General features: G+C 34.1%; 1 protein-coding gene and 1 long non-coding RNA gene across 2 annotated transcripts; one reads left to right on the forward strand and one right to left on the reverse strand.

Moving 5' to 3' along the window:
• Window positions 1–3,753: 3,753 nt before the first annotated feature.
• LOC112027779 (7-deoxyloganetin glucosyltransferase) lies at window positions 3,754–5,446 on the forward strand. The gene is made up of 2 exons (XM_024060430.2): window positions 3,754–4,301; window positions 4,392–5,446. The coding sequence occupies exons 1-2, from the start codon at window positions 3,785–3,787 to the stop codon at window positions 5,321–5,323; spliced, it is 1,449 nt and encodes a 482-aa protein (XP_023916198.1). The 5' UTR covers window positions 3,754–3,784; the 3' UTR covers window positions 5,324–5,446.
• Window positions 5,447–6,371: 925 nt separating this feature from the next.
• LOC136070536 (uncharacterized) lies at window positions 6,372–13,345 on the reverse strand. Its single transcript, XR_010631755.1, has 2 exons — window positions 12,693–13,345; window positions 6,372–7,344 (listed from the first exon to the last, which is right to left on the reverse strand). It is a non-coding gene; the product is annotated as an uncharacterized LOC136070536 (long non-coding RNA).
• Window positions 13,346–13,827: the final 482 nt, after the last annotated feature.

Genomic DNA, 13,827 nt, shown 5'->3' on the forward strand with positions numbered 1-13,827 from the left:
GATATTGCAAAGATAGATCAAAAGAAATCTGAGTTTGTCAACTTAGATGGATTGACTGAAAGTACTGTCCAGAAAAGGGGTGAAGAAAATAAGGAGAATGTAAATTCACAGGTAGATCAGAGTACACCTGTTGCTGAAGTCCGCAGATCTTCTAGGAACATTAGACCTCCACAGCATTATTCACTCGCTTTAAATTATCTATTATTGACTGATGGTGGTGAGCCGGAGTGTTATGATGAAGTCTTGCAAGATGAAAATTCAAGCAAGTGGGAGTTAGCCATGAAGGATGAGATGGATTCCTTATTGGGGAATCAGACATGGGAATTGATTGAATTGCCAGTAGGAAAGAAGGCTTTACACAACAAGTGGGTATACAGAATAAAGAATGAGCATGATGATAGCAAACATTACAAGGCCAGATTAGTTGTTAAAGGGTTTCAGCAGAAGGAAGGCATTGACTACACAGAGATATTTTTTCCAGTTGTGAAGATGTCAACAATTAGACTGGTACTGGGAATGATGGCTACAGAAAACTTACATCTTGAGCAGTTAGATGTAAAGACGGCATTCTTTCATGGTGATTTGGAGGAAGACCTTTACATGATTCAGCCAAAAGGGTTTATTGTTCAGGGACAAGAGAATCTAGTCTGCAAACTGAGAAAGAGTTTGTATGGCTTAAAACAAGCTCCTAGATAGTGGTACAAGAAATTTGACAATTTTATGCATAAAATTGGGTTTAAGAGATGTGAAGCTGATCATTGTTGCTATGTTAAATTCTTTAACAATTCTTATATTATTTTACTGTTGTATGTGGATGATATGCTCATTGCAGGGTCTAGCATTGAGGAGATTAATAATCTGAAGAAGCAATTGTCAAAACAGTTTGCAATGAAGGATTTAGGAGCTGCAAAGCAAATCCTTGGTATGAGAATCATTAGAGACAAGGCTAATGGTACATTGAAGCTTTCACAGTCAGAGTATGTGAAGAAAGTTCTCAGCAGGTTCAACACGAATGAATCTAAACCAGCGAGCACACCCTTGGGTAGTCATTTCAAACTGAGCAAAGAACAGTCATTGAAGACAGAAAAAGAAAGGGACCATATGAGCAAGGTGCCCTATGCCTCAACTATTGGCAGATTGATGCATGCTATGGTGTGTACAAGGCCAGACATTGCACGTGCAGTGGGAGTTATGAGCAGATTCATGAGTAGGCCTGGAAGGCAGTATTGGGAGGTAGTCAAGTGGATTCTAAGATATCTGAAGGGTTCATCAGATACATGTCTTTACTTCACAGGTGCAAGTTTGAAGCTGCAAGGTTATGTAGATGTTGATTTTGCTGGTGATGTTGATAGTAGAAAGAGTACTACTAGGTTTGTATTTACTCTGGGTGGTACAGCTATATCATGGGCTTCAAATTTGTAAAAGATTGTTACTTTGTCTACTACAGAAGCTGAGTATGTTGCAGCAACTGAAGCTGGAAAGGAGATGATTTGGCTACATGGTTTCTTAGATGAATTGGGTAAGAAGTAGGAGATGGGCATTCTACACAGTGACAGTCAGAGTGCAATCTTTCTTGCCAAAATTTTGGCTTTTCATTCAAAGTCGAAACATATACAGACAAAATACCACTTTATTCGGTCCCTTGTTGAAGATAAGCTGGTAATACTTGAGAAGATATGTGGATCTAAGAACCCGGTAGACATGTTGACTAAGGGTGTCACTATTGAGAAGTTGAAGCTGTGTGCAGCTTCAATTGGTCTTTTAGCTTGAGGATAGGGGGATAAGTTGCAAGGATGAGGGATTGCTTTTGGAGGATAGCGATTGATGTTGATGATTGAACTAGTCTCCAAGTGAGAGATTTGTTGGGCTTTGTGGAGCCTAATTTATTTTTGGCCCGTTTTGTAGCCTATTGTAACCCTGTAAGTAGGATATAAAAGCCGCTTTTTTAATTAAGGTTTGTGACTACAACTGTTGTTGTGTTTTTAGAGAGAAAGAAAAATATTGTAGCCGCACTTTGTATTTTTCCCTGATAATAGTGAAATATCTGCAACTCCGTGGACGTAGGCAAATTGCCGAACCACGTAAATACTGTCTTGTGCGTGTGATTATTTTTCTTTGACGTGTGTTTTCTCTATTTATTTTTTGTTTCTCACAGGTTGGAATTTAGGTTGAATTCCCAACAGACAGCAACTAAATCAATACAAGGCCGATCTGCAAGTCAAGAGTCAAGATCCAAATCAATAAAAGGCCAATCTGCCTCGTGATAGAGGAGGAGGATTGGCCAGAGGGATGAGTAAGATGATGTTTCGGTGGAGGGCGTAGAGCTGAAGGCTGAAGCTCTCTGGTCTACAAATTATTTTTATTTTGATTTTTGAGGTTTCGAGGGAATAATGGTTGATTTGGCTTCAAAATGGTTCAAATTAAGGTTATTTTCTTTCTACCAATGGTATTCTTTGTTGCTGGGTGTGCTTATTTGTTGAAGTTTTTTGTGAATATTGTTGTTTGCTGTGATGGGGTTTTGGGTGAGTAGAAAATGAGAGACTTTTTTTTTTGGGTGGAGTTTCTTTGGTTGCTTTAAAAATTTCCCAGCAAATGGAAAACTAGAAACTTGCAACAAAGAATATCAAAATAACCTTAATCTGATTACTTTGATTTCTCACTTCTATCGCCTTACGTGCTTCAAAAATTCACGAAACATGGACAACTTACTTTACTCGAAATTCATATTAATATATGAAATTAATCTGATATGTTCTGGAATGTTATTTAAATGTCAAAATATAAAAAGAAAACGAAAAGACCGAAAAGAACAACAATAGAAAAGAGGAAGGCAACAAGTGTATGTTTTGATTTGGGGAAGATCATTAAGAGCAAGTTTCTTACCAAAAAATAAATAATAATGAAAAGTAAAAAATGTTTTTACTTTAATGTTTTTTTAATTTTATTTTTTTGTTTAAATTTTTTGACATGACTTTTTTTAAAAATTAAAATCGGTCACATAATTTTTAAATATTAATTTACTAGACATGTCAACATCTAATATTAACCGTGCATTTTATTTGTCACGCATGACTTTTTTGTTAGTGGATTAACAACTGGGATCAAAATAGAATTAATTTTTTTTTAAGGACTACATTAGTATCAAATCATTTTAAAGATCAAAATAAAAATCGGTTCAAAATATAGAGACAAAAAAAATGTATTTTTGCCTATATAATATTCTCAGGGAAAAAAAGTATATATATATATATAAAATATTTATAATAGGATTGATATTGATGCTTGTAAATAAATAAATAAATTGATATTGATGTACAGTTTAAATAATAATACTAAAATAGGTTTAAAATAAATAGTCTTAATCATTGTATTCGTAGTGTTTTGATATGCGGGTAGAGCACACAAATCGAATAAGTACTAAATAGTATAACGTTATATTAAAAAAAACAAAAAAGGTGGAGTTTGAATTTTTGAATGATATTCACGTGGGTTGTCAGTGACAAGTCACTTGTCAAGCACACAAAAAGAAGAGAGAGTATATTATAAGATATAATGAATGGGCAAAAAGAGTCAAAGAGAAAATTGGTTGTCTCGTATGTTTGGCGTCCAAGGATGAGAAGAGTCAAAAGAGCAGTCTCATATGTTTGGCGTTCAAGGAAGAGAAGAGTCAACGAGCAGCCGCTGGATATTTCTCATATGTTTGGCGTCCAAGGAAGAGAATGTATATATTATAAGATTAGGCATATGCATTTTGTGCTCACACACACACTACAGAACGAAGGAAATGGATTCAAAGACACAAGTAGCTCATAAGCCTCATGCAATTTGTATTCCATGCCCAGCTCAAAGTCACATGAAGGCAATGCTAAAGCTTTCAAAGCTTCTCCACCATGAAGGGTTTCACATAACCTTTGTGAACACTGAGTTCATCCACCAACGTTTTATGAAATCCAGAGGTCCCAGCTCCTTAGATGGCTTGTCTGACTTTCGATTCGAAACCATTCCCGATGGTCTTCCTCCATCAGATATCAACGCCACCCAAGACATCCCTTCTCTTTGCGAATCCATTATGAACAACTTCTTGGCTCCATTTTCTGACCTCCTTGTAAAACTCAACTGTGCAACTTCAGATAATCCTCCAGTTACTTGTATTGTTTCAGATGCTGGCATGGTGTTTACAATTACTGCTGCTCAAGAATTCAAAATCCCTGTTGTGTTTTTCTTCCCTTACTCTGCTTGCAGTGTAATGGGTTTTCAGCAGTTTCCTTCTCTCAAGGATAAAGGCATCATACCTCTTAAAGGTGTAACAAAAAGTGCAAAATACAATTGAAATCTTGCATTATTTTATTGTAATTAATCGTTGTATGCTGAAAACTATTTTGTCTTTGCAGATGAGAGCTATCTGACAAATGGGTATCTTGACACAATTATAGATTGGATTCCTGGTATGAGAGACATACGTTTGAGGGATCTTCCAAGCTTTGTACGAACCATTGATCCAAATGAAATTGTTTTTAGATCTGTGGTTGATGCAGCAGAGAAAGCTCCTAGTGCTTCAGGGATTATTGTTCACACATTTGATGAGTTAGAGCAAGAAGTTTTGCGTGCTCTCTCTACCATGTTTCCTCATGTATATGCTATTGGCCCTCTAGAACCACAACTCAATCACTTATCCAATAATCATTTGGAATCAATTGGGTATGGTTTATGGAAGGAAGAAACCGAGTGCCTTAACTGGCTTAATTCAAAGGCACCCAACTCAGTGATATATGTGAGTTTTGGTAGCATGGCTATCATGACACCATCACAATTAGTTGAGATTGGTTGGGGACTTGCAAATAGTAAGCACTCATTTTTGTGGATAATTAGGCCTGACTTAGTTGAAGGCGGATCAACGATTTTGTCACCTGAATTTCAGGAGGAAATTAAAGAAAGAAGTCTAATAACTAGTTGGTGCCCTCAAGAGGAAGTGCTAAACCACCCCTCAATTGGAGGGTTCTTGACACATAGCGGCTGGAATTCAACTATTGAAAGTGTATGCGCAGGAGTGCCAATGCTTTGCTTACCATTCTTTTCAGATCAACAAACAAATTGCAAGTATACTTGCAATGAATGGGCCATCGGCATGGAAATTGACTTTGATGTCAAAAGAGAGGAAGTAGAGAAGATGGTAAGAGAATTGTTGGAAGGAGATAAGGGAAAGAAAATGAAGAAAAAGGTCATGGAATGGAAAAAATTGGCTGAAGAGGCAACAGGTCCACTTGGTTCCTCATCCATTAACTTAAAAAACTTGGTGAGTGAAGTGCTTTTATCAAAAGGCTAATGTACCCTACTACTCTCCTTAAGCTTAGGATCTGTTACTTTGCTTGTCTTTAGACTCTCTCTCAATTTGGTCTTCCCTTTTAAAAGTTACTTTTAATATTTTCTTGTTTGTTCTTGTTTCCAAGGTTTGCCCTTTGTTGTTATTGTTAATGTTAATGTTTTTTAATAATAAATTGAAGGTATTATTTAAGATATAAACATTTAGATTTACTGCACTAGCACTCTCTGACTGAAACCAATTATATTACATCCTAAACATAGCATTGAAAAACAAAAGGACACTGGGAAAAATCAATAGCTCTACTGCTTTGATCTCTACCCGTTGTTGTCAAAATATTAGCGCTGTTGATAACATATTTTATTGGCTTTTAAATTTTAATGGAATTTAAGTCTTGTATAAAGAGATTAACCAAATTTTATCCGCCCAAATTTTTTGTTGATTTCAATCAATTTTGATTGGATTAACCAAATTTTACTAAGATTTTAATTGAAGTAATTTGGTCCTGTATTAAATATCGTGAAAATCCCTTCAGTCAAAAGTTGGGCTTGAAACGTTCACTACTACAATTTTCTATTGAAATACATCATGGATTTTTTTTTTTTTTTTTTCTGAAACATTGTCATGCATTTCTTTGTGGCTTGGCTGATCCCAAAATTTTGGACAAAAAATAACTCTTAATTGTCTTATTATTATTTTTTTTAATATTTTGTATAATTTGATAGTTATAACAATAGGTGAGGAGAGCCTTAAACTCTGATTCTTTTAATAAAGGATTTGTAATTTTTATATAACTAGTTGCTAACACATGCGATGTGCAAGTTTATATTATATTTGAACTATTCCCCTTATTTTTTGTGAGGGCATTGATATTTAGGATGAACATTTTTAGTGAAAAATTGTTCTTCAATTTTGCATACCCTAATTAAGGTTAAAAAAAGGGTGGGAGGGGGGGGGGGGGGGAAGAGAGAGAGAGAGAAGAATCAGCATCATTCCACAACAGAGAAATACATTGTATAGACTAAAAAGGTGAAGGAAAAAGCAGTGTATTATAAAAGACATAGGATAAAGTTCTCTAACTAATTTTGCTGTCAAACACTCCATGTCTCCATAGCACATACGAATCCATGTCTAGACATTTTTAATGCAAAATTTTCTTCACTTTTGCTTACCATGAGGTGCTTAGCATAAAAAAAATAATAAGCATTCTACAACAAAGAAATACATGGTATGGAAAAAAAAAAAAAAGAAGCTTATTACAACAGTCATCAGATGAAGTTCTATTTTGATTCGAATAGCCTCTTCTTCAACTCCTTAGTTTGTTTTCTCAATGTTTTGATTTGATCTTCCAACCCAAACATGCCTCCTAGGCATGAGGATAAACTGCTTAGCCCATCAGGGGTGAAAAGCCCCTGGATTACCCGGTAATTGGTTCTAGCAGGTGGGGTCAGTTACCTGTAGGAGTTTGATTAACAGTGAAGATTGTTGTACACTATGCTCTGTGATGTGAAACTAATCTGAGTGAAGTTCTTCTATGTCATAAAAAAAAAAAAATAAAATAAAAAATAATCCTTCCAACCCAAACATTTTATGCTTATATGAATCCAATCACTTCTAACCATAGTTTACCTCTTTGTAATTTTCCCAACCATATAAATGAAGAAACTACACTGATAACATTTAATTATATGGTAAAATACAAATTGATAACTTAAGAAAAGAATATATTCTTGTTAATCATTAGCACCACAGGAAAATGACAATATGAGTAGTGAAGTCGTTGTAATCAAAGAAGGGAGATGCTACAAATTAGGAGTTTCTTTCTTTCAATTATTATAATGTTAACCTAAAAGAACATACTTGAAGACTATTTATCATGTATATATCTCAAATACAAAGGATCATGAAGGTGATGACCTAAAATAACACAATTGCAGAAGAGAAAGATGTGCAAGGTTTGCTTGAAATTAGCTAAACATACCATTTCTATTATAAATCTCAACCACATCTTACATGAAATTCACCTGAAACAAAAGTAGCCAAAACACCAAAAATATTTACAACCCATAAAGCAAATGCACCACACACACAATGGCACAATATAATTCTAATCGCAATAGGAATAGGAGCTACTCAGCATTGGCACGGGTACCCTTCAGTTACAGCTTCCCAAAGCCATAATGAGTGTGGCTATGCTTTATTAATATGGAAAAACTTTTCCAAAGCCAAAATACCCACTGCAACAAATCATATATCTTACTTATTATCATAAACACTCTTCAAATACAAGGAATGAAAAATGGATTTCAACCTCTGAATTTTTTTTTTCCCTTTATGCTAGGTGACTGAATATCATGACTTAAAATAGTAAATATGAATTGAAAAGCATAAAAAGATTATGTTACACTACAAAATACTTAAACCCTTTTTACATGTTTAGATTCAGTATGAGAGATGTTGTCACACCAAATTTCATACCAAAAGCTCATTATGCATCATATTTCAACTCACTCAAAGTTCAGTGCTAAACTTCAATTCTTTAACCAAACAAACAATATTTGAATCACATCAAATTTTATAGAAAATTAGTTCCTTGTGTTTTTCAGTTTCTTCCTTGAAATTTCAAGACTTAATAACTCCCTTTCTACAATGACTAATAATAATTTTTAAGCTAATTACTCTCTGTTGGAGGTAGAAGAAAATAACATTGTACTATTGTTAAGACATATGTGTTTCACTTGTTAAGAACATATATTAATATTTTATGTAGTTGGTTAACCCTTTGACAAAACACACTTAATTGGGTAGATCTAGGATGTGTTTAATACTTCAAGAAACATGTTGTTCAAGTCTAGTATTAAAGTCATGAAGATTGGACCAAGAAACAAGTGAAGAAAAGCTGTTCATTAAAGTTGGATAGATAGTTCGACACCTACGAATAGATAGCTCAACAGCTTCTTGACACCTCTCGACAGCTGGCTATCTATCGAGCTCTTCAGTTGATTGTTATCGCAATCTCGACACCTTCTGTCCCCTCGACACCTCCTCGATAGCTATATCTGTCAAAGTTTAAAACTCGACACTTGCTCGACACCTTCTCGACACCTGCTATCTATCAAGGTTATAGAAATTAGAATTTTCAGATTTGATTTTTGGGTGAGGCTTATGTATTTGTGTAAGGTTTATTTTCTCACAACCCTAGACCTATATAAGGTTTATTTTAGAGGCCGTCACATAAAAGAATACAGGGAGAACATATGCAAAAGGTGATTGATGCCTTATTCTCTCTGAAAGAAGCTACTACAACTTTGCGTCTTAGGGTTTTGTAACCAAGTGCTTCTTGATCTTCATTGTTGATGAAGTGAAGAACTTTGTAGCCAACATCTTCTTCTTGTTGGTGATTGAAGTCACATACTGGGATCCACGTAATTGGTTAGTCACGTACTGGAATTCGCGCATCATCAAAGGGTGGCGTTCATATATTGAAGAGTTCAGAAGTTCTGAAGCAGTAGAATATTTTTGCTGTAAGCTTATCTACGAGGATTGTAGAGTCTAGGGACAAAGGTTTTGTACTAGATTTGAAACTTCTCTTTGCTATAGTGGATTGCTTTTCGGGAAGGTTTCCCCTCAAGTTTTTTTACTGTGAAGCTAGTTTGTTTTATTGGTTTTCCTAGGTCATCATATCTTGTTTTATTTACTTTTCTGCTGCATTCATTATTGACATACTATTAATGTTTGTTTGTTTTAACAAATTTTAATCATAATAAATCTAATTAACAACTTAGGTTTAAAACTTGTTAATTCTATCAACCGGTGTCTAAATTTCCCAACAACTACGTTGTTGCCAGCTTAAAAAGGTCATCATCAAATGATTTTCCATATTGTATAAAAAATGATAACTCCAACCTAGGAATCTTACGTCAAAATCTCAATTATATTAAACAGTAAACCAAATAATCCTAAAACCAAATTACAGAAACACTCCATTATATTTTTTAATGGACCAATAGTCAATAAGTTTTAGCCCCTAGTTGAAACTCTTATTTGGTGTTTGGTACGAGGGAATCTACATTACTCCTGGCATCCAGATTCTTAGGAATGTAGCTATTCCTATGTTTCAAGGAAGTCAATACTGTACCGGAGGCTGTACCGGTTTAGCCAACGGTATGATATATTTCGGATACCGGTCAATACCGGTGTACCATTTCGGGTTTACCGCTAATTTTATATATTCTTACATAAATTGAAATTCCTCTAAGTATACACATAGATAAATATATAAAAATATTTACTTTTAAATTTATTTATTTTTTTATATGTTGGTTTGGCAAAATCTATATAATTTGTAAGTTTATATTTATTCTTTTTTTATTTTTTTAAGAAGATATGAATGTACTTATCTAAAGTCTAACAAAAATGGTAGTAGAATTTATCTAATAAGAGAGAAGGAAAAAAGAAGAAAAGAGTGACTGTAAAAAATTTTAAATTACCATATGTACTTATCAAAAGTTATTGTGAATTACAAATTTCATTTTTTTGTTTACAGTTGGATGGCAGTACATCCCATCAAAAAAAAAAAAAAAAAGTTGGATGGCAATACAAAATTTGAGTCTAACGTGTAGCTGTAGTGTTAGTGTGTGCTGTCAGTGGGAGTAGTGTGTTGTCATTCAAGGGCACACTTAACAAAATTGAAAGGAGCTTTTGGCTACCAAATGAAAAAGTAAAATAATTGAAGACTAGGGAGAGCCAGAGGCAGAGAGCGTCTGGTAGACTGGTCCAAGCTTTGAGCGGAGAAAAAGTCTTTGAGCGAAGAAGAAGAAGAAGAAGATGATGAAGAAAAGGAAGAGATCTGAGGTGATGGATTATCGGCATAATAAAATTTATTATCGGAATTAGCAGAAATAGTGGTAATGTGATTTTTCTTTTAACTGCTAATTTTTTTTTAAGATTTTTTTTTTCCGCCCAGTTTTCATTTTCCGGCCAAAAACCGGTATATACCCCGGTACGACCGAAACGGCCCTGGTACAACTGGTATATAAACCGGTACGAAACAACTGCATTTCTATACCGGTCTTAGCATCGAAACGGTAAATACTAGCCATACCGGCCGGTACGGTACAGTATCAACTCCATTGCATTAAATGCCCACAACTAACATTTTGGCCACATTAATGAGGAAATGACTCTGAATGGCGCAGCCTTGGTTGCTGCAGTCCACAGAAAGAATGGGAAGGCGGCTGATAGGACAAGCACTCAAGTAGTGACTTGCTTGATCAACAAATGTAGGACTAAGATCAACTGTAAGGGGGTATATAATGTAAGGAATCTCTCTTGAGACGGGGGACGGAAAAAGGGAGAAAGGCCGGTAGAAATATAGAGCACTGTAGCATTCTAGACCATCACTGAAATCTTTGTAACCGTTCACTAAAGGAATAAAAGAACTTCAAGCTTCCCGGAGGAGGGCCGAGGAGCACCATTGCACATTTCAATCCAAGTTCATGCCGTTTAATCCCTATGCATCCATGCTCAGTTATTGTATCCCTCACTAGGGCCTAATTCTTGAACCCGCTCTCTACAAATTCATTGTATTGGGCTAGCTGGGCTTGAGTCCACTCATTCAACAGTAGAAGTGCTCAAACCCAGTCCCTACATTACAAAATAAAAGCATACGCAAATACATAAAGTTTTAAAATTTCCTTTCACAAGTTTTCATATTTTGAAATCATTGTGTGATATGACAGTTTCACTATTAATGTTATCAATTACATCTTTTTCAATGTACACAATCAAATAATTATTAAGTTATTGACCTCTCATTCAATTACTAATATATTGCCTAAATAATTACTAATATAAACAAAATGCATTATCTTTTTGAAAATATATATCACATAAATCCAACAATTTTTTTTTTTTTTTTATAAACCTTTTTTTTTTTTTCACACATGAAACCTAAATAAAACTCTGTTAAATAATATATCAACAGAGTTGTCTATCTTATTTATGTTATTTTGGCAGGAAAAGATAAAGACAAGGGAAAAGATATTGATGATTTGTTTTGTATTTGATCTTAATTGCTTAAATGATAAGGAAAAAGGGTTAAAATTGCCAGTTTATAAAAAATACAATTTCCATTAAGCTTGGGAATCTGGATTCCCACCTGTTTTAAAGGGAATCCACATTCCTACTGAGAAAGGAATCCAGATTCCCCTGGCATCTGATTCCCTAGCGTAATTTGCAACCAAACATGGAAATCTTTAAACATTCCTAGGAATCCTAAAACATTACCCTATAACCAAATGCCACATTAGGTTACTCTAGATCCCAAATTCATCAATGGCTTGTTATCAAATAGAATTATACAAATAACAAAAAAAGTTCTACAAAATCCTAAATATAACTACTCTTTAGACACTAAAATTATTAGAAAGAAGAAATATTTGTCGAAACTCTTAGGTTACTCTGACCACCTTATTGCATGATGCCCAAGAACAATTCTCTAGGGAGAAGGCACAAATGCAATATGATATTTCAAGTTTGTCAAAAAAGCAGACCTTGTTTGATGCAACGCTCAATGAATAAGAATTGAGAAGTAGATCATTAGAAAAAGAAATAGGGCAATCTAAGGCTGAGAAAGTAGAACTGAAAGGTTTGCATGTTGCCTATGAGATGGCTTTGCAAAATGAGATCAATCAATTGAAGGATGAACTCATTGAAAGGAGGGAAAATGTGGAAATTTTGAATACAAATTTGGCCGTACTCAAACTAAAATTTGATATGCTATTGAAATCCAAATTTCACTAGGTGAACCATTTGCATAGCAGCATAAGCTTCCATGGCAGAAAGCCCTAGAAAAAATGGCACATTGTCACTGTCTTCTCTATAAGAGCTCTAATCTTAATTTTGCAATCAGACTTTTGCAAACCAAGAACTAAGAGTAATTTGGTAGATAGAACCATAGAACATGAAAATACATGTTCTTCTCACTAAGACACAAATAGCTTAATTAACTTTATGACTAATCAACAATAACGGGGTGTGGAAATTTTTACCAAAAAAATAAAAGAGTATCTAACTATCTGGTAGGAAGAAAGTTACATAGATCCAAATTATGTATCTAACCATAAAGCAACAACAACATGAGAATCTAGTTCAAAGTATTAATCTTAACCAAATATTGATATCACAATTCACAACAAAATTTAAAAGAAATATGTAAATAGCATAGTATGTGCATAAACAATTGGGTGCCACACATCCAATCCAAAGTTTAGTATAAGCATTTCTTCAAACACTTGTGTTCCAATAATAATCTGCTAGAATTGAAAACCCAAAAGGAAAAAAAAAAAATGAAACATTGGTGTTCCAATACCAAAGAGAGAGGGAGAAAGATTAGGTACTGTTGTCCATGATGTAGCTTTCTCCATATTCATCTGGCCAATCTGATTGCTAAAGAGGACAATGTCAACGTTGTTAAAGCTCTTTGTGATGAGCTCTTCAATTGTGTACTTGTGGCACTGCAAGGTTGAAAGATAAGTGGAATGAAAAAATTAAAAACAAAACTAAAAGATACATGGAGGCCATATCATTTAGCTCAAAATCTTTAGTTCATACCCGGTGTTTTGTGAGTTCATTTGAAAAATGGTGTAGTTGTTAACATCATAGCAAAAGATTGATTCATAATCTATGTCCATTGCATCTTTGGTTGTCCCCATTTACCCAAAACTTCTATTGAACTTCTATCTTAGAAGACCCACAATATCAAACCACCCCCAAACTACCAATGACTAAGATACATCAGTAAATACTATTTAATCTACAATATATTAAACACAAACGGATATTATATTAATAGAAAAGGATGAAAAAGAGAGAGAGGAATATGTGTTCATAACACCCAAATGAACTCACTGACAGTTGTTCAAACACAAACCCAACAGAAAGAATGACCTAATATACAAACCCATGACCCACATCTACATATGCAAACATATTACTTCAGAATATTTAGAATTGAAGTTTATTTGAGTTGAGGTTAGAAATAATAACAAATCTTATGAAATTCACAGGTTTAGCTATGAACAATTTGAGTCCCATATTGTTATTTGTAATGATTTTAAAAAAGTAAAAGCTAGTTTATCCACCATTCTAAAACTTCAATAAAAAAGATTTTAGTAATGGGTTAAAAAAAACAACTATTTTAACAGATTTAGGTATTTAATTGTAATTTACAAATAACATCAATTTTTGTTAGGTTTCTGCAACTGTAAAATATAGCCCATCATTGGCAATAACTCACTTAATTAAATACACTTTCCAACCGCAATCCTAAATCTAAAATAAAAGAAAGCCAACAAATTCAAACTATTCTAAGTCTGAATTAAAAGCAATGAAAACAAAGCTAAAGTCTAGAACCACATATTTACTACACTCTTGACAAATTGACCCTTCTCAGCCGAACAAAAAATCTTAAATGTTTACTGTAAGGTTGAATTTAATCAACCATT

This window comes from Quercus suber, unplaced genomic scaffold (assembly GCF_002906115.3).
Source record: "Quercus suber isolate HL8 unplaced genomic scaffold, Cork oak 2.0 scaffold_240, whole genome shotgun sequence".
Classification (NCBI taxonomy): Eukaryota; Viridiplantae; Streptophyta; class Magnoliopsida; order Fagales; family Fagaceae; genus Quercus; species Quercus suber.

Bases quoted from the DNA above. Each gene is read 5' to 3' on its own strand.
- LOC112027779 (XM_024060430.2), top strand. From the start codon at position 3,785: ATGGATTCAAAGACACAAGTAGCTCATAAGCCTCATGCAATTTGTATT. The intron at 4,302-4,391 runs GTGTAACAAAAA...TTGTCTTTGCAG, and splicing joins AGGCATCATACCTCTTAAAG to ATGAGAGCTATCTGACAAAT.